At 41.9% G+C, this 27,346-nt stretch overlaps 2 protein-coding genes across 6 annotated transcripts in view; both read right to left on the bottom strand.

Annotated features, from left to right (window-relative positions):
• The window catches only part of LOC126717378 (probable aldo-keto reductase 1), a 34,115-nt gene extending 16,166 nt beyond the window's left edge, over nucleotides 1-17,949 (bottom strand). For 3 of the 5 annotated variants that reach the window (XM_050419054.1, XM_050419053.1, XM_050419055.1), the window contains exons 1-6: nucleotides 17,801-17,949; nucleotides 4,015-4,182; nucleotides 2,731-2,934; nucleotides 2,377-2,549; nucleotides 2,027-2,123; nucleotides 161-314 (exon numbers count right to left, since the gene is read on the bottom strand). In XM_050419054.1, the coding sequence (XP_050275011.1) occupies nucleotides 161-314; nucleotides 2,027-2,123; nucleotides 2,377-2,549; nucleotides 2,731-2,934; nucleotides 4,015-4,182; nucleotides 17,801-17,860 (856 nt within the window). In that variant the 5' untranslated portion in view covers nucleotides 17,861-17,949. The remainder of the gene's footprint in view (nucleotides 1-160; nucleotides 315-2,026; nucleotides 2,124-2,376; nucleotides 2,550-2,730; nucleotides 2,935-4,014; nucleotides 4,183-17,800) is intronic. The other 2 variants (XR_007652541.1, XM_050419056.1) reach the window with 1 other exon arrangement.
• A 3,694-nt stretch (nucleotides 17,950-21,643) lies between these two features.
• On the bottom strand, nucleotides 21,644-27,271 carry LOC126717380 (probable aldo-keto reductase 1). Its single transcript, XM_050419057.1, has 7 exons — nucleotides 27,081-27,271; nucleotides 26,067-26,234; nucleotides 24,410-24,613; nucleotides 24,049-24,221; nucleotides 23,541-23,637; nucleotides 23,250-23,403; nucleotides 21,644-22,122 (listed from the first exon to the last, which is right to left on the bottom strand). The coding sequence occupies exons 1-7, from the start codon at nucleotides 27,138-27,140 to the stop codon at nucleotides 21,932-21,934; spliced, it is 1,047 nt and encodes a 348-aa protein (XP_050275014.1). The 5' UTR covers nucleotides 27,141-27,271; the 3' UTR covers nucleotides 21,644-21,931.
• Between the last annotated feature and the right edge of the window lie 75 nt (nucleotides 27,272-27,346).

A 27,346-nucleotide genomic window follows, 5' to 3' on the forward strand; every position in this document is an offset into this window, starting at 1 on the left:
GATGGTGGATTTAGAGCAGCCTTGGTGGAAAAACATGCCACTTTATCTCTTCCCCTGATTTATCCAAGCTATTCTTCTGTCCATTAAAGTTGAAAGGCTGCTGGTAAAAGATGAACACTTGAAATTGAAGGTGAATGAACATTAAAAAGGAGTCACTTACCAGGGATAGGTGCCACATCATCTCCTTGATGAAGAATCCATCCAAGTGCAAGTTGTGCAGGGCTGCATCCATGCTTTTCAGCCAACTTTCCTATTTGAAAATAAATGGTCTTGTTTTGCTCTAAGCTCTCTGCTTGAAATCTAGGATGTATGTTCTGATGAAAGGAAAGGTTACACATTAGTCACAATCTTAATCTCACAAGCAACAAGAAAAAAAAATAATAAATTTGCAACAAGCCCACTAAAAATTGTTTGTATGTCTTGTTAGGTATTTTAGTGTTGGCTGATTAAATCACAAAGTTTCCTTGTAACCGTTCAAGAATTTTAATTTTTTTTAATTTGGTGTAATTGAGGATGAAGATGGAAGATTGTGTTCACTGTGCACATCTGTAAAATTTGGTTGAGCGGACTTACATTCGGTCGGGCGAATATATGAAGAAATTCAGAAGCATGGACAGAAAGTTTTGACAGTCTTTCGTTCAACATTCAGTCAAGAGAACTTGTTAAAGAAAGCACCAACTTAGGCTTTCACGGCAATTTTTGGGGCCAATCACTCCTCAAACCCTTGACAAATAAAGTCAAAAATTAAACCCTGATTTTAGAGGAGTGATTTCAAAGGAGGAAGATGGCCAATATATCCTTGAGAAAAACTACTCTAAGTGCAAACGATCTTTCACCCTCTCCCATTGCCTAATTTTGAGAGGATTCACACTACCAAGATCAGAAAACCACCTGTGTTGATGGAGCATTCATTAAAACCACAAAGACTAACCAAAATTGTAACCACCCCCCCCCCCCCCCCCCCCACCCCGCCCCCCGCGCAGGGTTTACCACCACTCCTCAAGAAAACAAATTCACACATAGAATATAAGTTTGTACAATAGAATTAACTCTAATTCTGAAGCTACCTCTATTGTATTTACTAATGTGACTGCACGCAACTCCAACTCCTTGAACTTTTTTATGGCAGATTCTATTCATATGAGCACTCTGTTTATGACTTCAAGAACCCTCTAGAAGGTTTCCACAACTGGTCTGTGTTATGCAGTAGCTTTAGCATTATCACTGGTCTAGAGATCTTCTTTGGTTAATGGTGAGTGAGAACTCAGTCACGAAACCCTAAGCATATAAAAACACAGCTCTCAAAACTTATTTAAGTCGTCCCATATTAGTCCTTTTAAACTCTAGCAAGTAGGGTACAAAAACTTCAGATTGGATGAATTAATGGTCTAGATTGAGAATCTGGATCCATGATTCTCAATTAATCGATAGGTGTCAAGAGCCTCGATACATGTCAAGCTTTTCTTGATCAATTTATAGGTGTCGAGCTATGTGTTGAGGTTCCAAAATGTTTCTTCTTTTTTGAGTTGTTTTGGGTTTGAGTCTTAAACTTCAAAACACATTCAAGACTTAACTTTTGTTAGCCAACTGACACACTATGAACCTAGTAGTAACCAAGAGACTTGTTTGGCAGTCAGCATATTGACTTGCTGCATCAAAAAACTGTAAAGACACAGGGCAAGAGTCTGCAGTTGCAAGCAAAAGTGGGGAGCTCAAGTACGGTTTACTTGTTCAGAAAGTGTAGCAAGTGTAGTCTATGCCATAACAGTCTTCATAGTGGATTTGATAGGTTGGACTTTGGCCCAGAGTCTTTTTCCCAATTGGGTTTCACTTCATGAAAAATTCCTCGTCTGTGTGTGTAATTTTTTCATGCGTTATTTATTTCATGCTTGATTATCCATGATTTAAATTGTGCATGAAATTGATTAATTAAATATCTAGAATTGATTCCTCATCAGTTTTTTTTTTTTTTTTTTTTCATAATTTAAACGCAAAGAAAAAGTCAAGACAAATATGTGCTACATACCAGAAAACTGTTTGCAGGTACACTTTCTATAACTGCTTTGCCACCAAAGAATCCATGACCAAGAGGGCTGTATGGTACTATTCCAATTCCAAGCTCCCTGTACATTTTGGCATATCAAAAGGACACTTTTCAGTCCATAATGTGGAGTTCAAACATATTGTGACAGCAGTATAGTAAAAGATAAATGCAAATAACCCCAAGAGGCTCCTCAGGCTGGAACCATGCATTGAGAAATATGCCTTATGCAGTGGAGGTCACTTATTTAAATCTTCCTCATCCCATTCCCTTACCTTGGGGGCCAGTCATTTTGAATGGAACACCCAATAGTTTTTAAGAGAATATAAAGTTACCTGCAAAGTGGAACTATTTCTTCCTCAATTTCGCGAGTCCAGAGGGACCACTCCATTTGTACAGCCGTGATGGGATGAACTGCATGTGCCCTTCGTATTGTGTCTGCACTAGCTTCAGACAATCCAATATACTTTACTTTTCCTTCTTCCACCAGCTTCTTAAGTTCCCCAATCTATGATCCAAAAAAATAAGTTTTCATATATGAATTGCCTAGTTTACAGCTTCAGGAAAGTGAAAGAATAACACAGCACTACTTCTGAGTTGGAGTAAAGGAAATTCTGCTTATATATATTGATGTCACATGGAAAATGCATTTATAAAAAAGGGGGAAAAAGAAGTTTTGTAACACTTACAGTCTCCTCTATAGGTACTGTCGTGTCAATCCGGTGTTGATAATAGAGATCAATGTAATCCAAACCAAGGCGCTTCAGACTATCCTCACAACAGGATCGAACATATTCAGGGGTACCATTTATTTCAACATTATTAAGATCAAATTTGACAATACCAAATTTTGTAGCTAACTGAATCTTTTCTCGAGGCAAGTGCTTCAGTGCCTGAAAATGCCTTTTTAAATTATACTGTTTACTCATAAGCCAACTAAAAAAAGCCACCAATAACTAAGAAAACCAATGTTACAGTAAAGATGCGCATTCAAATGGTTCTGTTTCTGTTTCTCGAAAGAGAAATAGCATGATACATGAGTGAAAACATTATGTTTGAGTAATCAACTTAAACAAAACAATTTATTTTCTTCTTTTCGAAAATAAAAAGGTTAGCTCCCTTGTAACCCCAAAGCATGGAAATTGTTTGGTGACAAATTTTTATGATCAAAGCTTTGGCATAAGGAAATTATTTTTCTTAATTAACAAAAAAGTATTTAGGGCAGTCAATTAATATCAAAAATTATAATTTGGAAGAAGTTCTGCAGAAGTGATTTCCTGTGATTCAGGATTTTGTTAAATACAAGATTGATCTTTCTAGATAACAAGTTATATTCTTTCAAAGGGTAAAAAGCAGCTAGAATGCTTTTTTGAAAATAAGCTGGCTCTACGATATCTTCTTAAAATAATACACAAACAATTCAAAGAGTAATGATAGTCACATACTTTTTAATACACACTGTCACATGCTGAAATCATGTTTTTAAAACACAATTTCACAATTTTGACTGAAATCGTTTCAATGAAAACACGATTTCAAAAGGTAGCGTCGAGTGTGCAATAGGGAGTGTGTAATCAGATTTTCAGAAATACAAATCAATCACGAGATACATTTTACTGGTTACCTACTTTTCCAAGGTTATGTAATCTCTATAACCACACAGATCAAAATTATTACAATTATGCTTTATTGAGAAGGGTATCCTTGTTCATTAAATACAAACAAATTTCAAATGGAATTTTGTTCAGAAAATTATTCATTTAGTTACATAGACAGAATGAATTACTTCTAGCCCACAAATTTATATTCAAAGGCTGACCACTTACCATGGTCCAAAATTCTAATCTAAGCAATGTAGACCCCAAGATTGATGTTATGTATACTATGAACAAACTGAATAAGGTACTCAGAGGTATCCAAGCTAGTCTAAATGAATACAAACCATCTGAGATATCATTTTCAAGTAAATTTACCTTTCCCACCAAAACTTCATTAGCATGTGGCCCATAAATATCTGAAGTATCAAAGAATGTGATTCCTTGACTGAATGCGTGCTTGATGATTGATATGCCAACCTCTTCAGGGACAGGATCATTGTAGCCTCCTGAAAGCCCCATACATCCAAACCCCAACTTTGAAACCTAGAGGACAAATAATACTATAAGTAATTATTGAAGAAAAATACCTCTTGTTTTGGTGGAAGAAAATTTAAACAGGGATTTTAAGCTCTTTCCTCCCACATTTTCTCATGCGGGGAAAAATTACTAAACAGACAAAAAGATTATAGGCAATGGTCTAGGCCTCTGATTATTTCTTAAGATGGAGTCCATGTGAATTTGATGAATCGTTAAATACTGTCAAAGGTCAGAAAATAACTTGACAAGAAGGAAGTTTGTTAACTTCCCATCTTATCCATACATTCAATATATAATAACGAAAGCTTTGCAATAAATTTTACAAAACTCCTATTGTGCCACATCATTTGCATCTTTTCTTACTTTTTAGTTTTTAATTTTTGGAATTTTCACTTTATTCAACCTTTCATTTTCTTCAACCATTGTATTCTTATACTTTATATCTTCTTAAAATCTACCATTTCACTTTATTCAACCTTTTACCTACTTCAACCATTCTTCTTCTTTCTAAATTTTCATATAAATTTCTTATTACTTCCTTTCCACCTCTCCTATTCCTTCCAAGTTGTCCATGAAAAAAAGGATCATACTCTCTCTCTCTCTCTCTCTCTTCGATTTTGTTTCTCTTTTGGTGGATTTTTTGTTGTTACAACCACTTTTTTTCTTCTACTAATGGTTCTTTTTGTTATTGTTGATTTAACTGACACATCACATTTCTTTCTCTTTTTGGAAAATTTGTATCGGCTTCTATGCATATTTAGTTGTTTTGATATTCCAATTCCTAGTTACACTTTTTTTTTTTCTTTATCTCATTGATTTGATTTTATTGGGTTAATAATTAATTACTTGTTTTGCAAGTTATATTTGATTTTTTTTAGGGTTCTGTTTAGATGTTAATTTATGAGACTTTACTCTATTTTGTTTATTTTTTAATCATTTTGTGGAAAATTTTTGTTTTTGTAGAGAAATTACTCTTAGTAATTGATTTAGAAGTACTCTATAGTGCCACTTATTAAGACAAAAGCAAAGGTTAGTCAAAGGAAAATAATCGGATTAGTGACATGTTTTTGCTTTTGCAATTGTATTATTATTATTGTTGTTGTTGTTATAACACTTAATTATGAGATTTTGCTAATAATTGTTTGTTTGATAATCTTTTTGGGTGGATGAATTTGCAATTTATGCGGAAAAAAAAAAGATTATCACTATCAAATTATTTTCCTAATCAGTCTAGTTAATCATTGTTAAGCAATGATTGATATGACATTTTGTTTTTTTGCAAAGTTTCTTCATATGGAATGAGTATGTTTTGATTTAGCATATATTTACGAACATATTGAGATAAGAAATGTATTCAAAAAGAGAGATCATGATCATATTTTGTATACTTCAAAGAGATAAATTGGTTTGGTATTAAAGATAACATTAAAATAGTGGTTACAAGTTGAAGTTTTTTGAATGATGGGAAGACTCTATTTTTCTCTTTCCTTTCTAACTAAATGATTGGAAAAACCTAATCCTCGTTATATTCTATCACTAGCGAATGGGCTAATAATATGAGCAAATGAAAATTTTGATATAAAAAGAAAGTAAAATATACATGTGTGTGTGTATATATATATTTAATTTTTTTTATTTCTAAAGAACACAAAATTTCATTATTAAAAAAAGAAAGCAATGTTTATTTTAGTTTTAAAAAAATTCCTTGCTTTTAGTTGGTTGGTTTGGTAGAGGGTTATAAAAAAAAAGAGCATTCAGCAATTAGTAGTTTAATAAAAAATAAAAAAAAAATAAAAAATAAAAAAGAGAAAAATACTTTGTTACAGATGACTCATCCTAATATAAGATTTTACGCATATTTAAAAAAAAAAATTATATATTCTTTATATTTCCTTACAAAATAATCACATATTCTCATGCATCATTCTGTAAATCATAAACATGACATGAGATTTAGGTGATGACATGAACTGATGATTTAATGAGTATGCATTGTTCTATTCTGCCATCTATCAAAATATTCCTGCTTTTTCTTTTCAAGATTCTCAATAAGTGGGGAACTTGAAGTTAAGGATAGTGGTTAAGGCCATAATGGAAAACAAATAAGGGGATCAAACTGTCTTGTAACTCAAACAACATTTGGTAAGGGATTCACCTAAGACTTACATTAGCTCCATGTACATATTCTGACTCTGTTCATGGGATACTAGGACCTATGCACTATGGCTACTGTAAGAACCAAGTACAAGAACTCTGGGCCTTAGATCCCTTGGGCTCACAATTTATTTGTAGTGGGTTTAAGGATTTCCTACAATGGGTCGTTCTCGGCAGAGAGACTCAAAGCAGCATTCAGTTGAAAAGCTCTCTCCTTGACTATTTTCTCTCCATTTTTCTGAACCCCCTCTTCTCCCAACTTTCTTCTATTTATAGTCAAGGCTAGTGGGGAGATCATGATTACAATCACCGTTAGTGCTACTAAGGGTCCAGTATTATCTGGTTAAAGTGGCCGTTTAGGTGGAAGGGCGGTGCAGCATTTATGATCTTGGAACTTGTTTCCACTTGCGCCGATTATGTTCGGCAACTCGCGTCCCCGTTCATATCGTGTCCTTCCCGGGCATGACTCAAGCGCTCTTCCGGGAAGGAATAACCGGAAAAACTCCGGGAACATTGTGCTCAAAACCTGTTTTTACCTTAAGGCAGTTTCAAGAAGGGTCCGGGCCCAAGGACAGTACGGGCTTTGGAAGCTCGGCACCGGGCCTGCATCCAGGGCCGGTATGGGCTTGGGCCCGGGGCCCAGACGGATCTGGGCCCAAGGGAAGTATGGACTTTGGGAGCTCGGTGCCGTACAATAGCCCCCCCTTGATTCATACTCGGTTGCCGAGGAGAATCAAGGTGCTGTTTAGGGCCTTTTGATCCCAGGAGTCTTCTAGCCTTGGGCTTCTGGCTGTCACTTCTAATTAACATTCATCTCAAAAGACGCGCCGTTTCGCGGCGCCAGGCTCAGTCATCATTATTGCCTGACGGTTCGCAAACCGAAGCGGCGCGCACGTCAGTTACGCTTGGCATTCGTTGGGTCGCTCGTAGGCTGTGCCCATTTATTGCTTGATAAAGCGTTTCCTCTCCCCCCGTTTCTTTTGGCTCTATAAATAGTCCTTCTCCACACATCATTCCATTTTTCCTTCGCCTCTGATCTTTAGCGTTTACTCTCTGCCGACCATAGTTCTGTGTGCTTGCTCGCTCAGCGCTCTTTTCCTCCTTAGAACCCACAGTAAGTCTTCCTTCCCCTTCCTTTTCCTTCAGCTTTGCTTTTTTGAGTTTATTCTTATAGTTTTAGGCTTTATAGATGGGTTATTCTTACCTCCTAGATACCCCGGCTGCGTTGGCCACCTTTAGGAGTAAATTTAGCATTCCCAGTGACGTGGACGTGGCCTACTGTCACGAGAGTGATATGGAATTCCACCGAGGGCAGGGTACAGCCTTCTTTCCTTTGATGTCCATCTTAGAAGGTGGGGTTAGGTTCCCGGTAGATCCCCTCCTGATAAACACACTCATCTACTATGGGTTGTGCCCCGACCAGCTTCCCCCCAATTTTTACCGGGTAGTTAGTTGTGTTAGCCAATTGAACCGAACCTTTAACTTACAATTAGACCAACATGATATTAACCAAATGTACAGCCTCTGTGGGAGCAAGTCCACAAATTATTATTTAAAGACGAGGGATGCTCGGGTACGGCTGATATCTTGCCTACCCGATTCGAACAGGAACTCCGCCGGGGAGTTCGTCAGGGTGCGCGGCAATTGGTTTGCCGGGGAGATCCCTTGCCCTCTCACACGCCGTGAAGTGGGTTCGTACCCTCCCCTTCTTATAGTTGTTTGAGTAAAAAAAAAATTTGTTTGTTAAAGGCTAACGCGTTATCTGTTCTTTCGCAGACGGCAAAGTTTTTGCTCAGGATCTCAGAGCAGTCCACGTCAGGGACCTAAACTTCGTCCTTCGTTCCGAGATCTTTGTGCATTGGGACGGGCAACTCCGGGCCTCCCACCTGATCCTCGGCGTGGAACCGGTTTACTCTACCTGGTAGCCTTTCAAGCAGGCGTTGATAGTAGACAGCCCCCTGCTATCGTACATAGACGTCCGGTACGTGAACTTCTTGCCGCCGAAGCTTACAACCGGGGAAGCGAGGGAATTTGGTCGGCGGTTCACTACCGCGGACGAACTAGCCCCCCTACGAGACGATTCCGCGGAACAGGTATCCCGGCGCCTTAGAGAGAGAGCTCACGAAGCCATACAACAAGGGGACCAAGCCCAAGAGCAGCCCCATCCCGAGGATCGACCTGCCGAGCACCATCAGCAAGTGACAGACGCGGCTAACCTGCTAGCTGAAGCGATCCAGCCCGGAGTAAGAATGGTGGCAAGGAGAGCAATGACCCTTGACAGGTTCGTGCCTGGTGCCCGGCCGACCAACCAGCCCCCGCCTACTCAGGGTCGGGGTCCAGTTTCTCAACCTCCTCCCCCCTCGCAGTCCGGACGTGCCCGGAAGAAACAGAAAGTTACCGAGCAACATTCCACGGGTCCGGGGGACGCCGTAGTTCAGACTCCTCTCTGTCCAACCGGCGGGATCGTTATCCGCGAGCCGCCAACCGAGGCTGGCACGGGGGGCGCGTCTTCCTCCCAAGTGGCTCCAGCTTGGGAGCCTAAGTTCCTTTTGGACGGCAAGCCATTGCCCTCAACCGCCTCCATCCGGATGTGGGATAAGGGCGAGGGCGGTCGTATCGCCCATACTTTGGCTGGAGCTCTCCAACTCCCCGAGGACGTGCATGCTTTCGAGGATGGGTCCGAGGAGTCTGTGGGGCGCCGGTTAGAGTGGCACGCCATTGCGGTAATTCTTTTATCTCTTCACTTTCGTATATATATATATAGATTTCCCCGGATTTCCTTGTTAACCCCCGTGCTTGCTAGGCCGCTCAACTGGCTCATATCGTGGCTGCCCGGGCTCGGGAGCTTGATGAGGAGAATGAGCGTGAGAAGGAGGCGCGGGAGGCAGCAATGAAAACTGCTAAGGAAAAGGCGAAGATTGCTGATTCTGCCGAGAAGAAGGCTGCAGCCGCGGAGAAGTTCCGAGCATCGGCTGAAAAAAGGTGTGCCGAACTCCTGGCCCGGCAAAATGAGACAGAACTTAAGCTGGCCGAAGCCCTCAGCCTCAACACTTCTCATGCTGATGAGATAGCCGATCTCAGGGCCGGCCTGGCGGCCGCGGAGCAGAAGTGGTACGATGTAGGTTTCGCAGATGCCGAGAACTCTGCAGAGCCGGTGGTTACTGGGGCTCGGCGTATGGGTTTTGAGGCCGGATGGTTTGCTGCTCTTCAGGCACTGGGAGTTCCTGAGGATTCACCGCTGAGGGACCCCAGCCAAGTCCCATTCCCGAACCCTGAACCTGCCGGCCAGGATGCCCCGGCCGCTCTTGACGAGGAGGAGACGGCTAGTATGAGGGAGTTGGTTGAACAAATCGACTCCCATGCTGAGCCCGAGGAACTGGAGGCGACGAGCATACCTACCGTGCAGGAACTTCTTGACGAGGCCCAGCCTCTCACCCTGACCGTCCAGCAGGAAGTGCCCCCGCCGACTCAACCCCTTAGTTGACTTTATTTTCTTTTTATTTCATTTTTTATTTGCCTATGTCACCGGGATGTGGTGACTGAACCGTTGCACTATTTTATTGGTTTTATTTTGCCCATGTCACCGGGATGTGGTGATTGAACAATTTGTTTTTACTTGTTTAATTGGTAGTCCGTTCCCTTTTCCTGTTTCAATTTGTTGAGTGAAATTACTTCCGTTTGTGCTTTGCTTGAATTATACCTGTGCTATGGCCGTTTGACAGAATGTTACCCCGGAGAACCTATAGTTTTGAGAGCGCTATTTGGACTTAATTTTTGTAAAAAGGCATAGGTTTTTATTAGGTTTTGGTTTGACCGAGAATGGAGTTTTCGTTATCCGAGCATTTGTTTTCAAGGTCTTCATTTGTCCGAGTATTCGATTTTAACCGGGAACTAGTTTCGTATATTTAATTTGCAAGTTTCACACATGCTCGGTGATTTTGACTGGGCCGAGGGTCAGGTGTATGCCCTTAAGATTTATTCGTCAGATTTTCACATGCTCGGCGATATTGATCTAGCCGAGAGTCAGGTTTCTGTTCTTAGGATCTTGTTCGTAAGGTTTTCACCTGCTCGGCGATATTGACCGAGCCGAGAGTCAGGTTTCTGTCCTTAGGATCTTGTTTGCAAGGTTTTCACCTGCTCGGCGATATTGATCGAGCCGAGTGTCAGGTTTCTGTCCTTAGGATTTTGTTTGTAAGGTTTTCACCTGCTCGGCGATATTGATCGAGCCGAGTGTCAGGTTTCTGTCCTTAGTATTTTGTTTGTAAGGTTTTCACCTGCTCGGCGATATTGATCGAGCCGAGTGTCAGGTTTCTGTCCTTAGTATTTTGTTTGTAAGGTTTTCACCTGCTCGGCGATATTGATCGAGCCGAGTGTCAGGTTTCTGTCCTTAGTATCTTGTTTGTAAGGTTTTCACCTGCTCGGCGATATTGATCGAGCCGAGTGTCAGGTTTCTGTCCTTAGTATCTTGTTTGTAAGGTTTTCACCTGCTCGGCGATATTGATCGAGCCGAGTGTCAGGTTTCTGTCCTTAGGATTTTGTTCGGTTTTCACATGCTCGGCGATTCTCTTAATGCGCGGCTACTGGTTCAAAAACAGCAATGACAAAAAGGTTCATCATACTCTTAATCTTCACAGAATACAAGTTTTGACTTACATCGAGGGTTACGCGTAGAATTTCTTCAGGTTGTTGGCGTTCCATGGTCGGGGGAGCGGCCTCTCGTCCAGGTCCTCCAAGTAGTAAGCTCCTGCCCCTGCGATGGCTGTGACTCTGTATGGTCCCTCCCAACTTTGAGCAAGCTTCCCTGCAGCCACGTCCCGCATGTTCCCTACTACCCTTCTTAACACCAATTCCCCAGCGCTGAATTCCCTGGTCCTCACATTTCGGTTGTACCTTTGCGCCAGTTTCTGTTGATACTCGGCAAGACGTACGGTCGCGGCCTCCCTGCATTCTTCTAGCCAATCCAACTGCTCCATCATAAGGTCGGCGTTCTGCACGGGGTCGAACCCGGCAACCCGCGCGCTGCACAAGCTCACCTCGGTTGGTATTACCGCTTCTGCTCCGTATGCCAGAGAAAATGGGGTTTCCCCCGTGGATCTCCTGGGGGTCGTTCGGTAGGCCCACAAAACACTGGGTAGCTCTTCTGCCCACCTTCCTTTCGCTCCATCCAACCTTCTCTTGAGCCCGTTCAAAATAGTCTTGTTCACTGCTTCAGCTTGGCCGTTGCTCTGGGGGTATGCCGGGGTCGAATACTTGTTCTTGATGCCGAGCTCGCTGCAAAATGTCCGAAAAGCGTTGCTGTCGAACTGTAGCCCGTTGTCTGTCACTAGGGAATTCGGCACCCCAAACCTTGTAACTATGTTTTTCCACACAAATTTTTTCACGTCGGTATCCCGGATATTGGCTAAGGCTTCAGCTTCAGCCCACTTTGTGAAGTAATCTACGGCCACCAGAACAAAACGGCGGTTCCCCGTTGCTCGGGGGAATGGCCCGAGGATGTCGAGCCCCCATTGTGCAAATGGCCACGGACTGCTGACAGGGTTTAGATGTCCGGCTGGCTGATGGATCATTGGGGCGTGCCTTTGACATTGTTCGCAACTTCAAACATATTCGGCGGCGTCCTTCTGCATCTGTGGCCACCAAAACCCCTGCGTCATTGCTCTGTGTGCTAAAGATCGTCCCCCGGCATGCCCGCCGCATACTCCTTCATGCAGCTCGGTTAGAAGTTCCTGGATTTTTTCAGGATGCAGGCACAAGAGGTAAGGGCCAGCGAAGGACCTTCTGTACAACTTTCGGTCCGAAGACAACCAATACCTGGGAGCCATTCGTCGAATCTTATTGGCCTCGGCCTCATCCTCTGGAACTTTATCTTCGGAAAGAAAGTCTATGATTGGGTTCATCCAGCATGATCCGGGCACCGCCACTTGCGCAACCCCTACTCCAGCTTGGTCGAGGGCAGTCTTCACACAGATGCTCGGTTCCCTTACCAGTTCAATCGTGATAAGCCTTGGTGTGTCCTCGGTAGCCGATGAGGCTAACGTGGCAAGAGAGTCCGCATGCTTGTTTTGCGACCGGGCTACCTGGGATATTTTTACCGTTCCAAACCGACCGATAATCTGCTTTGCCGTACTCAGATAAGCTTTCATCCGGGGATCCCGAGCCTCGAAGTCACCAGTGATCTGATAAACAACCAGCCGAGAGTCCGAGTAGACTTCCACGTCCCTGGCGCCCAGATGCAATACTGCCCTCAGTCCGGCCAACAAGGCCTCATATTCGGCTTCGTTTTTCGAGGCTTTGAACCCCAATCTGAAGGAATGTTCCAGTCGCATACCCTCAGGGGTGATTATGACAATACCGGCCCCGGCCCCCATAGCGTTTGCTGCGCCGTCCACAAATAACCTCCATGGGCGAATCTCCGCACTACAGATTACCTGGCCTTCGTTCTTAGGTGTAAATTCCGTGATGAAATCAGCGAGAATCTGCCCTTTCACCGAGCTTCTAGGTCGGTATCTTATGTCGAACGATCCCAACCGAGTTCCCCATTTAGCAATCCGTCCTGTGAAATCGGACCTCTTCAACAGTGACTGTAATGGATACTCGGTGAGGACGAACACTGTGTGTGCCTGGAAGTAGTGTGGTAACTTCCTCGTGGCGTGTACCAAGGCCAAAACCAACTTTTCAAGCGGCAGGTACCTTGTCTCGGCATCGACCAAAGTTTTGCTTACGTAATACACCGGTATTTGCACTCCCCGGTCCCTTAGTAATACAGCGCTTACGGCATGATTGGTTACTGCAAGGTACATAAACAGATCCTCCCCGGGCTCTGGGGCCGTCAACCTCGGCGCCTTTGCCAAATACTCCTTTAGTTCTCGAAAAGCTTCATCGCAGCTCTCGTCCCACTGAAACCCCTTCCACTTCTTCAAAAGTTGATAGAATGGCCGGCAGCGATCGGCAAATTTGGAGATGAACCGGTTCAGGGCGGCCAACATCCCGGTGAGCACCTGCACCTCCTTAGGGTTGCTCGGGGGTTTTAGGCGATTGATTGCCTCTATTTGATCGGGGTTAGCCTCTATTCCCCGAGTGGAGATCAGATAGCCTAGGAACTTGCCAGCCCCCACGCCGAAAGTGCACTTTTCGGCATTGAGGCGCAGCCCGTGTCGTCGTAGTATCTCGAATATTCCCCGAAGGTCTTCAGTATGCTGCGACTCTTTTCTGCTCTTTACTACCATGTCGTCGATATAAACCTCAACCGTGCAGCCAATTTTTTCCCGGAACATCCTTGTCATCATACGCTGGTAAGTGGCCCCGGCATTCTTCAATCCAAACGGCATGACCTCATAGTGATAGTTCGTGTTCGGGGATATAAATGCTGTCTTCTCTCGGTCCTCGGGTGCTAAGGCAATCTGGTGATACCCTTGAAAGGCGTCCAGGAAACTCATTCTCGGGTGCCCGTACGTGGCATCCACCAACTGATCAATCTTGGGCATCGGGAACGGATCCTTGGGACATGCTCTGTTTAAATCGGTGAAGTCCACACAGACTCTCCATTTACCGCTCTTCTTCTTTACTACGACAGTGTTTTCTAGCCATCTTGGGAAGAATATTTCTTTTATGACCCCGGCTTCTTTCAGTCGCTGGACCTCCAGGTTTACTGCATCGACGTGCTCCTTTGATGCTCTTCTCGGCTTCTGCTTTTTCGGAGGAAATGATGGGTCCACATTGAGTTTGTGAACAATGAACTCGGGGTCTACGCCGGGAACTTCATACGGGTTCCACGCGAAGACATCTATGTTCTGCAACAGGAACAACAACACCTCTACCCTTTCCCGGTCACCCATGCTTGTACCTATTTGGAAGAATTTGTCACTATCTGGGAGAATTCTTACCTTCAGCACCTCCTCGGCAACGTCCGCCCCCTTTTCCTGGGGTATCTGTAATTGCTATGCTGTCTCCTTCTCGGCGTGCTCAGCTTGGCCGAGCTGTTCCTTTTCCCACTGGACCGCGGCTACGAGGCATTGCTTCGCCACCTTCTGACTCCCCCTTACCTCTGCAACCCCGTACTCAGTAGGAAATTTTACTTTTACGTGAAGGGTGGACGGAACAGCCCCCATGGCGTGAATCCACGGCCTCCCCAGGATCGCGGTGTAGGGTGCGAACGATCGGACTACTATGAACGTAACTACAACTTCCTTGCCCTCCATGTCCACTGGGAGTGAGATTTGCCCCTCGGGAATCACAATTCTCCCGTCAAACGAGACCAATGGCGTGTTATACGTCGCCAAATCCTGGGTTTTTAACCCGAGCCCTTCGAAGAGATCCGGGTACATGACGTCAGCCCTGCTACCCTGATCAATCATCACCCTCTTCACCAAGAATCCGCCTATCCGGGCTGTGACTACCAAAGCGTCGTCGTGAGGTTGGATGGTTCCTTCGAAATCATCTTCTCCGAACGAGATGTCCGGTCGTCCAACTCTCTTTTGTTTCTTGGATGATTCTCCCCCCGCGCAAGCCACTGTCATCACCATCTTCGCCGCTGCTGTCCCTCTCGGTGCGGCATGAATGACGTTGATCACTCCCCGGGGTGGTGGGGGGGGATTCCTTCTCTGTGGGACGCCCTGCTCGGTCTCCCGGTCAGCGGAATCTGCTACAAACTCTTTCAGGTGCCCTGCCTTCACTAACTGCCCGAGATGATCTCTCAATACCCTACACTGCTCGGTGGTGTGCCCCTTGTCTCTGTGATAAGTGCAGTACAGGCTTTGGTTCCTCCGAGATGGATCGCCCCCCATTTTGTTCGGCCATCTGAAGAATGGCTCGTTCCTTATCCGTTCCAGTATCTTGTGCACGGGCTCTTTAAATAACACATTAACCCCTTCGAACTGCACCTCTGGTTCCTGCATTCTGAAGTCCCTTTTCGGCTTTGGCGGCAAGATGTTTTGCCGAGATCTCCCCGAAAAAGGAGCTTTCCCCCTGCTTTGCAACCGGTCATCCTCCAAGCGTTTGTACTCCTCTATGCGTCTCATCAGTTGCCTCATGTTCTCCGGGGGTCTTCTTGTCAACGACTCCCGTAGTTCAGAATCCTCGGGGAGCCCCATCCTGAAGGTGCTAGCCGCAATCTTCTCGTTTCCCCCACCAATCTCATTGTAGAGTTCCCAGTATCGGCTGGCATAACTCCGAAGGGTTTCCCCGACCCTCATTTTCATGGAAAGCAACGCGTCGACCGGTTGTTGCACTCGGCTGCATGTTACGAACCTGCTGCCGAACTCCTGAATCAGTTCGGCGAAGCTGTGTATAGAACCTTTCCGCAACCCATTGAACCACCTTAGTGCGGTAGAGCCGAGACTGGAAGGGAATACTTTACACATCAATGCGTCGTTGTGCGCATGCAACGACATCATGTGGATGTAATGACTGACATGCTCCACGGGGTCTGTCCTCCCCTCATAGGAATTGAATGGTGGGCGCGCGAATCTGCTCGGCATGGGTGCCCGTTCAATCTCATCCGAGAATGGAGACCGGGCCGCCATCCGCAAGGCCCTGCTCATGGCATCCATTGCGGCGTTGTGGTGCTGCTGCTTCTCTGGCGACTCTGACCCTTGGTTATCATACCCATGTGACCGGGAACGGTCCCGTCTACGACGAATATCCCGGGGGTGACGACGTGACTCTTGAGAATGGGATCGGTCTCGGCGTTGTTGCGTGACAGGTCGGCTGGAACCTTCCTCGCCACGGTTCCTCCTATGTTGGGGGTTGTGGTACCTTTCCTGGCGCCGACCCCTTGCCTCCAGCTCCAAGTCCATTACCAATCTGCGCAACCGCTCCAGCTCCCGGTCTCTATCATCAGGTTGCCGATGTGCTGAGACGTTTGAAATCGTCCGGTGCGTTTGGTCCGATCCTTCTCCCAGTCCGGACCCTTCCTCTCCTCTTGAATGCTCCCTATCCTCCAGCCGCTTCTGCCTTCTCTCCCTCCACGTCGATCCCCGGGAAGATCCTGCGGAATTGCTCGGAACGTGCCCTCTTGAACGCTCCTCAGACATCTTCTTTGCTTGAGTCTCACTCGAACCACAGCTTCGTAGGATGGCCCCACGGTGGGCGCCAATTGTAAGAACCAAGTACAAGAACTCTGGGCCTTAGATCCCTTGGGCTCACAATTTATTTGTAGTGGGTTTAAGGATTTCCTACAATGGGTCGTTCTCGGCAGAGAGACTCAAAGCAGCATTCAGTTGAAAAGCTCTCTCCTTGACTATTTTCTCTCCATTTTTCTGAACCCCCTCTTCTCCCAACTTTCTTCTATTTATAGTCAAGGCTAGTGGGGAGATCATGATTACAATCACCGTTAGTGCTACTAAGGGTCCAGTATTATCTGGTTAAAGTGGCCGTTTAGGTGGAAGGGCGGTGCAGCATTTATGATCTTGGAACTTGTTTCCACTTGCGCCGATTATGTTCGGCAACTCGCGTCCCCGTTCATATCGTGTCCTTCCCGGGCATGACTCAAGCGCTCTTCCGGGAAGGAATAACCGGAAAAACTCCGGGAACATTGTGCTCAAAACCTGTTTTTACCTTAAGGCAGTTTCAAGAAGGGTCCGGGCCCAAGGACAGTACGGGCTTTGGAAGCTCGGCACCGGGCCTGCATCCAGGGCCGGTATGGGCTTGGGCCCGGGGCCCAGACGGATCTGGGCCCAAGGGAAGTATGGACTTTGGGAGCTCGGTGCCGTACAGCTACATTTGAGCATGCTATTGTCACAGCAGTTGTCTTGGTTTTCAAGAGAATATCTAGTGTAGCTAATATCATTTGTTAAGTAGGAAAATCATTATGTAAAGAGAGGGGTATATATAAAGATAATCAAATATCATACTGCTTCATTTATGAGAACCATTAGAATCAAACTGCCCTGTTAATCTTCATAATCAATATTGTTTTTGCACGCACCTATGTGCAAAAGGGTCCTTATTTAGATTGGATAGATATACTAGCAATACCAATTGTGCATTAGTGACTTGTAGAATTTTAGTTCAGTACACCTGCCACAAATTAGACCTAAAGCTTCTGAAAGGTTGCTTATCAGTAATACCAATTCACTCCTAAATCAGTTTTGATTTTCATTTGGTCATAACCTTCAATTTTATGTTCCCAGATAAGAAAGAGGATCTTCTAGCTATGGCAAATTACATAACTTTACATTCAAGTTAAATTTCAATTATTTAGGCAGAATAGCCATTGCTATCTTTTCAGTGAGATTTCTTTGAGGGGCTCAAGGGCTGTAAAGTATCAAAATTCTATGTTTCACAAACATGTGCTTATCAAGCACAACCATGAAAAATCATTAATTTTCTCAATTAAAAGCTTTTAATTTGAAATTTCAATTAATCTAGGAATGGGAAAAATCTATAGTGGTGGTATTCAATTCAACCATATGCAAGAGAAAAACTTTAATTAAAAAAAAATAAATAAAAAAAAACCCGAGAGAGAAGGTACCTCAAATCCATGAGTTCCAAGTTTCACCCTAGGAATCTGAACTTTCTGCTCCTCAACCATTCTTATTCTTACTTTAAAATCCTAATCTCTGTTTGCCTTACTTCTGTTGTCAGTTATATATATATATATAGTTGCCTATGCTATATATTATTTAGTCTTCCCCCAATTGCCTGCTTTGGCTGGAGACCCCACCAAAAGTTATTATTTAGTCTTGTTAGAGATATATATTAGACATATTAGCCCAATGTAATAGGCCCAAGCCCATTCCTGCTTGTACTAGTAGTCTACCTTAAAGATGTAGCCCTTAAGGGATTCCTCCGTGGATGTAGGCCGTAAGGCTGAACCACGTAACCCTTGTGTTCTCAATGTTCCTCATCTATGCTTCCTCTTCCGCATCTACTCTAGCATATACAACATGATATAACACATCGCGTTGCTAATATTTAACATGGTATCAGAGCCAAACTTCGTTCTTGGCATCAAACAAAACATCTCTAGCAAGCAAAGAAGATTCTCACGTGCATACCACCATCTGAAGTCACACATGTTTCTCTGCTGGATCTAGAATCCACGGCATCTCGCAGCCACCGTAGCGCAGTGCTGTGTCCAAGATCCACAAACTCAAGCAAAGCCGTGACTTAACTTTTCAGATCTGTGCACATCAAGCCTTCGCCTGTCGAAACCGACACCACAGACGTGCTCCTCAGCCTCCTATGAGGAAAACCCAGAAATCCGGTCACCCAAAGCCCTGCCACGCGCCTCCACGCGCCTCAGTTGTCTCTGGAAAATCTCCCACGCGCCGCCTCAGATTCCTGACTTCCAGATCGTGTTCTTGGTACACGCGCCGCCATGGCGGCCTCCTCGTTCACCGATCTACAAAACCCAGGCACCTGACCTCCGTTGGCAGCCGCACGCGCCACCACGCGCGAACAATGGTTCCTGGAACTCTCACACGCGCCGCCTGCGTTTCAGGATCCTTCCCACGCACCGCCATGATTTCCTCATGAGTAGCTCCTCCTTTGGCCACACGCGCCATCCAATCGGCCATGTCGACCACCGATCTGCGTATGGAAGAAATATGGTCTTCAACCGCATTTGCACGCGCCTCCACGCGCCACCTGGGTTTCTGGCTTCTCCTCCACGCGCCGGTGAACATCGCACGCTCCTGCCAGCGCCGGAAAACTACTGCTGATGTCATCTGACGTCACCGGATGACGTCATCACTCCACGTCAGCAGCCACGCAAGCTCATCCACGTCAGCCCTGGTCCACGACAGCGACACGTCATCAGCCACGTCAGCAGTGTCGTCTCGTCAGCACCACGTCGTTGACCCGGACCGACCCGACCCGGACCACCCGGATCTGACCCGTGAGCACTTTGACTGTTGACTTTGACTCTGACCAGTTGACTTTGACTTTGACTTTTGCGTTGACTTTTGACCAAAAGTCAAAATTTCTAAAAGGGCTTATCTTGCTCAGTTTTTCGCGTAGATTCCGATTTTGGCCTCCGTTTCTTCATTTGAAGCTCCGAAATTGGACATTTGGCACATTCTTCATTGTGGTTTCTTCAAAGGCATTCTTCAAGGCATCTCCAAGTGATCTTCTCATGCTTATCCAACCTCAAGCCTTCATCGAGCTTCCGCCTTGAGTTTGAGGGAGGGTGTTAGAGATATATATTAGACATATTAGCCCAATGTAATAGGCCCAAGCCCATTCCTGCTTGTACTAGTAGTCTAGGGTTTAGTCGCTTATATATACTCATGTTAGGGTTCATTGTAACACAGGAGATTATTGTACTACACTCTCATACAATAAAGATGTAGCCCTTAAGGGATTCCTCCGTGGATGTAGGCCGTAAGGCTGAACCACGTAACCCTTGTGTTCTCAATGTTCCTCATCTATGCTTCCTCTTCCGCATCTACTCTAGCATATACAACATGATATAACACATCGCGTTGCTAATATTTAACAAGTCTTCCCCCAATTGCCTGCTTTGGGAGGAGATCCCTCCAAAAGTTCTCCGACATTATAAAATCCAAAAAAGAGATTATCATTTATATTCATGCATTATCTTATTTGGGATGTTTCTATGAAAGTACGGAAGCAAACAATGAGGCACATAACTTGGCTGAAGATTCAGCAAAAAAAAAAAAAAAAACTTGGCTTAATAGGTGTATTATTGCTGCTACGACTAGTCACTATTTTTTTGTAGCAGTAAGGATGATGGTCCCACTAAGATGGTGAACCAAAATATTGCTTAGAATTTGTCATATCTACAAACACACATATCTTCCCCTTCATGAACTTTTTCACCCTAGGAATCTGAACTTTCTGCTCCTCAGCTGTTTTTATTAGTCTTACTTCAAAAAATCATATCTTTGTTTGCCTTTCACCAAAAATGATAAGTTGAAGTTAGGTAATTAGTCTCTCTCTCAAAAAAAAAAGAAAAAAAAAGAAAAAGAAAAGAAAGATTGCCTACCATAACCTCTCCCAAACCTTGCAAAAATAAGAGTTTATGCATTGAATATAACCTTTTATATATATATATATATATATATATAGCAATACTTCTCGGAAGTGCTAAAGAATTCAAGATAAATGAATCAAGGAGTTCACCTTTAAATAGCAGAGTAATATTAGAATCACAACTTGCTCATGTGACAAGTCGTGAGTGGAGGAGTAAACAGAGTAATATTAGAATCACAACTTGTTCACGTGGCAAGTCATGAGAGGTGGAGTTGTGGATCCACTACTTTTACTCCTCCACTCACGACTTGTCACATGAGCAAGTTGTGGCAAAAATTATGGTCCTAGTATTTTCCTAAATAGCAAGTAATGCTAAAGAATTCAAAGATACATGCATGAAGGAGTTCACATTTTTTTTTTTTTTTTTTTATAAACTCAATGAGTTCACCTTTAAATGGTAAGCTAATTTTCAGCCATAGCTGGAACCCGCCGATTTAAAAAATCAAACTTCTGGAAACTAGAGTCGAGTTTTAAAAAAATTGAGTGAGGTCCAATGCATGTAGTGTGCTATAGCTGTTAAGATAGTGACATGTGTTCAAAAGTAGACACGTGTTAAGATAGTGACATGTGTTCAAAAGTAGACACGTGTTATAATTTTAATGGGCCCAGTGTAACTGGACACTGCACCCAAACCTAACCCAAAAAATTTCATGCCATTAAAAAACAACAAAAATGAACTTCAGACCACAAAATCGGTCCTGCAGTCCAAACTTTCTGACATCATTGATTATGTCACGTTGTCACTATATTTTTTATAAGGCCATTTTATTTGTTTCTTTCGTCTTTAAATATGACACCATGAAGCATCTTCAACGCTTTGTTTTTGTTGCTTATGTTAAAGTAGCACATGTCCCCATTGATAAACTTTATGTAATGTTTCCCACTTGAGCTGTTCTGCTTAGTGGAAGTTCTCCCAACATTAAAAATTATCCTCGAAGGGAATGAGACAAATGCGTTGGAGCTACAATCTTTCTTAGATCTAATTTGTCTAGCAGTTTATTAAATTATTGAATTCAAGTTTCTATTATCCAGTTCAAGCAAGAGTCTTGCGAACTTTCTGCCTGACTTTAATGATTGCTTGAGCGAAGTTCAACAGAACATTCATGTCTTGCAGATCTTTACATAGCTTTTAACCCTTCATGCATTCTAAGTCTTTTGTTTGAGTTAGAATCCTATAGACATGTTAGCTGATGCTGAGGCTTTTTCTAGCAGGCGCCTTTAGTGAAAAAAACTTGTCATCCCAGTAAAACTAGGCAGCATTGGCTGAAGTTTGTGAAACTATACTACGATTCATGACTCTCACTGTGGCTCCATTGAATAAAGAGAGGTAACCAGATTTGTAAAACATCTCTAAGATATTGGCCATCAACACATTTAATTGTGCCTAAAATGGAGGATAGTACTTCAATTACAGAGAACAACATCATAATCACACTAGCACACGTAATATCCTACAACATTGCCATTCTAAAAATTCAGTACTCTGTTATTCACCTCAATGAAAACCATCTTGAGCATAGGTTGGACTGTACTTTAGTAGCTGATCAGCATCATCTTTCACCATAAATTTTGCACGAAACAAACACCTCATATCAAATAAAGACTTTTAAGCTAATTTGCTGTCCCTTGATGGTGTATTTGCAAACTTCCATGAGCAGCGAATAAAATTATCACTTATTCTATCCCCTGCAACCTCATTGACGGGTATTACATCAGAAATCTCCTTCACATCTTCTCTACCGAGGTTCACTCTTATGGAACCAATGTTATCATCAAGATTTTTAATCTTAGTTGTCCCTAGAAAACATAAGCAAGGTCAGACAAATAATTCAGGCTATACTTCAATTCATCTTAGTTGAAGAGCTAATCAAATAATTTTTTCCAAAAAAAAAAAATTTGTAAGTGCCAACCAAATATATTGTTGTCTTTAGACCAAAAGATAGAAATAAAATAATGGGTAAAATACAGAAATTGTAAACGTTGTCGAAGGAACTCATACAATACTCAAAAATGATAAAATTCAAGATTCAAGATGAAAGGAAGTTGACAATAATCATTAAATTGAACAACTTGTGAATTATACGAAGGAACCATGAAGAAATTATAGGCATGATTCATGAAAAATAAAAAATATTTTTTTGATAAGTATGAAAAATAAAAAATATACTTTTAGTTCTATTTCTAAACTGAAGTGAATGATCTTTGATAGTGCTAAAGGGAAAGAAAAAGAAAAAGGTTCCAAGTAGCTGGCCCAATCTGTTGGGATTGAGGCTTTTAGTTGAGTTTGATTAATTTTTATTTTGTTTTTGCCCTTTTTCTTCATAGGTTGAGTAAAGTTTTATTCCAATACTTTGACCTGTTCTTACTTCTCATGAGATGTTTTGAGGTACAAAAGAAGTATGACTAATGCATAATTTTATGCTGCATAACATAATCACATAACTTTGTACTCTCCCTAGTTGCTTGATTAGATGGACAAGGAAAACTGAAGTTCTTGATTTTTGAACTGCTCCAATTTCATAAAGTTGTGACGCTGAAATAATATATCTGAACTTTTCATTTATTTTGAAACCAGAATATCATAACAACATATCATGATCGTGTCCAGCTGCTTTTGAATGACAAGACAGATTTGCAAGTTGGCATTTGCTACCAATAAACATCATAAGTAGGTAAGAGCACCTTTTTTCCCTTTTTTTAACTAGCTGGTGATGAAGGAGGAAGACTAATAGCAGATAGAGTATTTAATATTGAATTTATAGTGATGGTTGATTTTTCAGTAGCCCAACCAATAAATAGAAAATCTTCTAATGATTTGTTTATCTCAAATTATTTTCTTCTTTCCAAGAAATTCAAAGGATGCTGGAAAATCTGAGCAACACATACAAGATTGAAGGTGAACAAGGTTCACAAGAGTCACTCACCAGGGATGGGAACCACATCATCTCCTTGATGAAGAATCCATGCAAGTGCAAGTTGTGCAGGGGTGCATCCATGCTTTTCAGCCAACTTTCCAAATCGAAAATAGAGGGTCTTGTTTTGATCAAAATTCTCTCCTTGAAATCTAGGATTTGCGTTCTGACAAAAGGTAAAAATTAGCCATCAGTCCAAGCTTAATCTCACAAGCAACAAGAGAAAAACAACAACTTCTAACAAGCCAAAAAATATCTGTTTATATAGATGCACAGATAAGGAATGAAAAACCAGCTACATACCAAAAAACTATTTGCAGGTATACTTTCTATGACTGCTTTGCCACCAAAAAATCCACGACCAAGAGGGCTGTATGGTACTATTCCAATTCCAAGCTCCCTGTACATTTTGGCATATATCCTTAAAGGACACTTTTCACAGCACAGTATGGTGTTCAAACAAATTGTAACAGCAGCATAGTAACAGGAAAATGCAAATGGCACGACAACCCAAGGTGGGGGAAATATAACATTTTATCCTAGGAGATAAATCTAATGCCAAAATATAAAATTCAAATAAAAAGGTATATTTTTTAATAGAGCTAGTCTATCATACATCCATGTACATTTCTCTGATGCAAGAAACATGCTACAGCATTTTCTGTTTTAAGCCTCAAGAACTTGAGATGTTGACTGATATATAAACCTAATGGAAGAAGGTAACTGGAATGGTTTTAGGGCAGGAAGGCATGGATAAATTGTGAATAGAGATTTTGATTTTCTAATAATTTGGAATAGAATATGAAGTTACCTGCAAAGGGGGACTATTTCTTCCTCAATTTCGCGAGTCCAAAGGGACCACTCCATTTGTACAGCAGTGATGGGATGAACTGCATGTGCCCTCCTTATTGTGTCTGCACTAGCTTCAGACAATCCAATATACTTTATTTTTCCTTCTTCCACCAACTTCTTAAGTTCCCCAATCTACCATAAAAAAAAAAAAAAAAAAAAAAAATTAATAGATGAATTACCTAGTCTACAACTTCAAGAAGCTGAAAGAGTCTAACAGCACTGCTTATGAGTTTGAGTTAAGGCAACAATATATATAAAAATTGATGTCACTTGCAGAATGCATTTTAAACAGGGGGAGAAAGAATTTTTGAAACACTTACAGTGTCTTCTATAGGTACTGAAGTGTCAACACGGTGCTGGTAGTAGAGATCAATATAATCCACATCAAGGCGCTTCAGACTACCCTCACAACAGGAGCGGACATATTCAGGAGTACCATTAACTGTAACTCTATTAGCTTCCATTTTGACAATACCAAATTTTGTGGCTAACTGAATCTTCTCCCTAGGCAACTGCTTCAATGCCTGAAAAGACATAAATTTTATGAAACTCTTTACTCTTGAGCCAGCTGCAGAAGTAACAACAATCATGGCATTCTGTGTTCTCATAAGATGGTCTACTAATATAGTTTCTGTTTCCACTAATGAATAGATAAATAGAAGCTTTCACCATCAGGGTTTGCTGTCACTATTTTGATTGTCATTTTTATGAAACCTGGCATAATGACAAATGTTTCTGGCAAAGGCTTCAGAAGCAAGTGATGGTTTTTTATTTTCCAAAAGAAATGCTTAAGGCTTTTCAATTAATGTGGACAATGCATGGACAATGGTTCTTCAGAAGTCCATTTCCAATGTTTCAGGTTTTAGATGCACAGGAGATTGATCTCTGTAGCTAACAAGTTATACATTCTTCCCAAGGGTAAGAAAGTGGCTTCGTTCATTAAGGTTGAGAGCCCAGAAATGAGCAATGCATTAATTTCTTGATACAAGAGATATAATAACAATATCATATCAAAATTATAACACATATTGTACTCAATCCCTTCTTTTACAGAGTTTTTCAAACAAAGCCAAAACTTTTCCTATATCGTTCTTTGTTAATTAGGATGTCCTAGTCTACAAAGAGATATTATCTAAACCATATAAATATATACAAATCCAAGCTCGGAGAAAGTTCAGCCCTTGAATTAAATTCAGCTACAAGGACAGCTAGAATTGACCTTTTTTTTTTTGTGCTATTAATTTTTGTGGGTAACTCAACCTGTGTCTATGCTTAGTGTTATATATTTTGTTCACAACTAGTCTCAAGTTTGGGAAAAGGAGGAGTGTTGCAGTAGGTTGATGGCCAGTGTAAAATCTAGTCACTCTATTATGAATGGATCCAATACAAATACTGGTTGTTATATTAATTTTTGTAGGTCCTTCAATTACTCATTGTCCTTGCTCCATTTGCTCATTGTTTTATTACACCTTTTCCTTTGCTTTTAATAATTGTCCCTCTATCTTCATCTCTCTCAGCTCTTCATCTCTCATTCTCTCTCCAAACCATTACCAATGGAACACACACATCTTTAAATCCCAAAATCCCATCTAGATCTGCATTTTCCTTTGTGTTGAGTTTTTCATCTTTATATGTGTTATATTGTTTTCTATATGTTTATATGAAGTTAATTCTAGATATGGACATGATACAAACAGATATCGCAAGAAGGTTCTAAAAATACTTTTTGAGGGAACTCTTTGATTCCTTCTTTGTTTTATGGAAAATTAATTAGATTAGTGAAATAAAATTTGAAAAGTCTTTTAACTTGTGTGATTGTAGATATGGAGATTTTAAACCCCTATAAAATGTCATGCATCTCACGGATATACTGCCAGTATAAATAAATCAGCAAAGGTATTCAAAGTTCAAACGCACTATAGCTAGCATAAATGAATATAGATCATCCAGTAAAATATTATTGTGCAGGTGCATTACCTTTCCAACCAAAACTTCATTAGCATTTGCTCCATAAACATCTGCTGAATCAAAGAATGTGATTCCTTTACTGAATGCATACTTGATGATTGATATGCCAACCTCTTCCTGGACGGGATCATTGTAGACCCCAGACAGCCCCATACAGCCAAACCCCAGCTTTGAAACCTGGAAGACAAATTACATTACAATCTAAAAAGTTTATATCAAGCAAAAACATCTCTTATTTTGCGGAGAAGAACTCAAACAACCATTTCTTAACTCTTTCTCCACATTCTAAAGAGGAACAGTGGGGCATAATTCAGGCCTCTGATCAATTTTTTAAGAGAGAGTCCAAATGAATTTGATGATAGCATGTCTACTTGAGGTAAAAATATGTGATCCCAGTTTACAAAATGAATTACTTAACACCATCACGGCTCGTCAAATAGATCAACAAATGATACAGGAGAATAACTTATCAGCCTACCATCTCAAAAATATATAATGTTTGTTTCTTCAACCCTATACAGAAAAGAAAATGAGGGACACAATGTTATAATTGTTTTGATCTTACTTATCAATTCTATCAGTTTTTGACTTAAAACACTTCTAAAATTGTTGATCTATCAGTTCAAAAGGTATAACCCCATTTATACCTGGAAAAAAGAAGAAATCTTTATATCTCATTTTGCCATTTAAGCACTTCAATAGATTAATAGGCAGACACGAAAAAACCCAGACATAATATATAAACTAAATGCAAAAGAACATAAAGAAAAGCTATATGATCAAAAAAGTTTAGATTTTTATGATGCCATTGCAGTGGGGAAGTCAAGCAATGAACTGGGTTTTAAATCAAATTCATTTTTTTCTCAGTTGTAGTACATGAATTTGGATAATTAGTACTACCTCGAGCAATTTCCAAACACATAGTAAAAGCGTATATGAAAGAATGAAATTAAAGTTTTGTGCTTTATCTTATAGGGTATTGAAAATTTGAAAGTAAAACCAAGGAACTGAAATGGGTTTTACCTCAAGTCCCTGATTTCCAAGTTTCACTTTTGGAATTTGGGCACTGTGCTCGTCAGCCATCCTGTTCTTGTTTTCCACAGGTTTTTTCACTCAATTGGGTATTGGGGGGAGACTCCTCTGATTGAAAAGATTATAGTGGGAAATGGGAATCCTCAGCAAACAGAGTATAGACAAACGGTATGTCTGGTTCAGGTTTTATAAACAGTCCAAAACAGATTACCGTTTTCATTAATTTATTTTATTGGACCTTTGCTGTTTCTTTTTTA

Source organism: Quercus robur, chromosome 3 (genome assembly GCF_932294415.1).
Source record: "Quercus robur chromosome 3, dhQueRobu3.1, whole genome shotgun sequence".
NCBI classification, from domain to species: Eukaryota; Viridiplantae; Streptophyta; class Magnoliopsida; order Fagales; family Fagaceae; genus Quercus; species Quercus robur.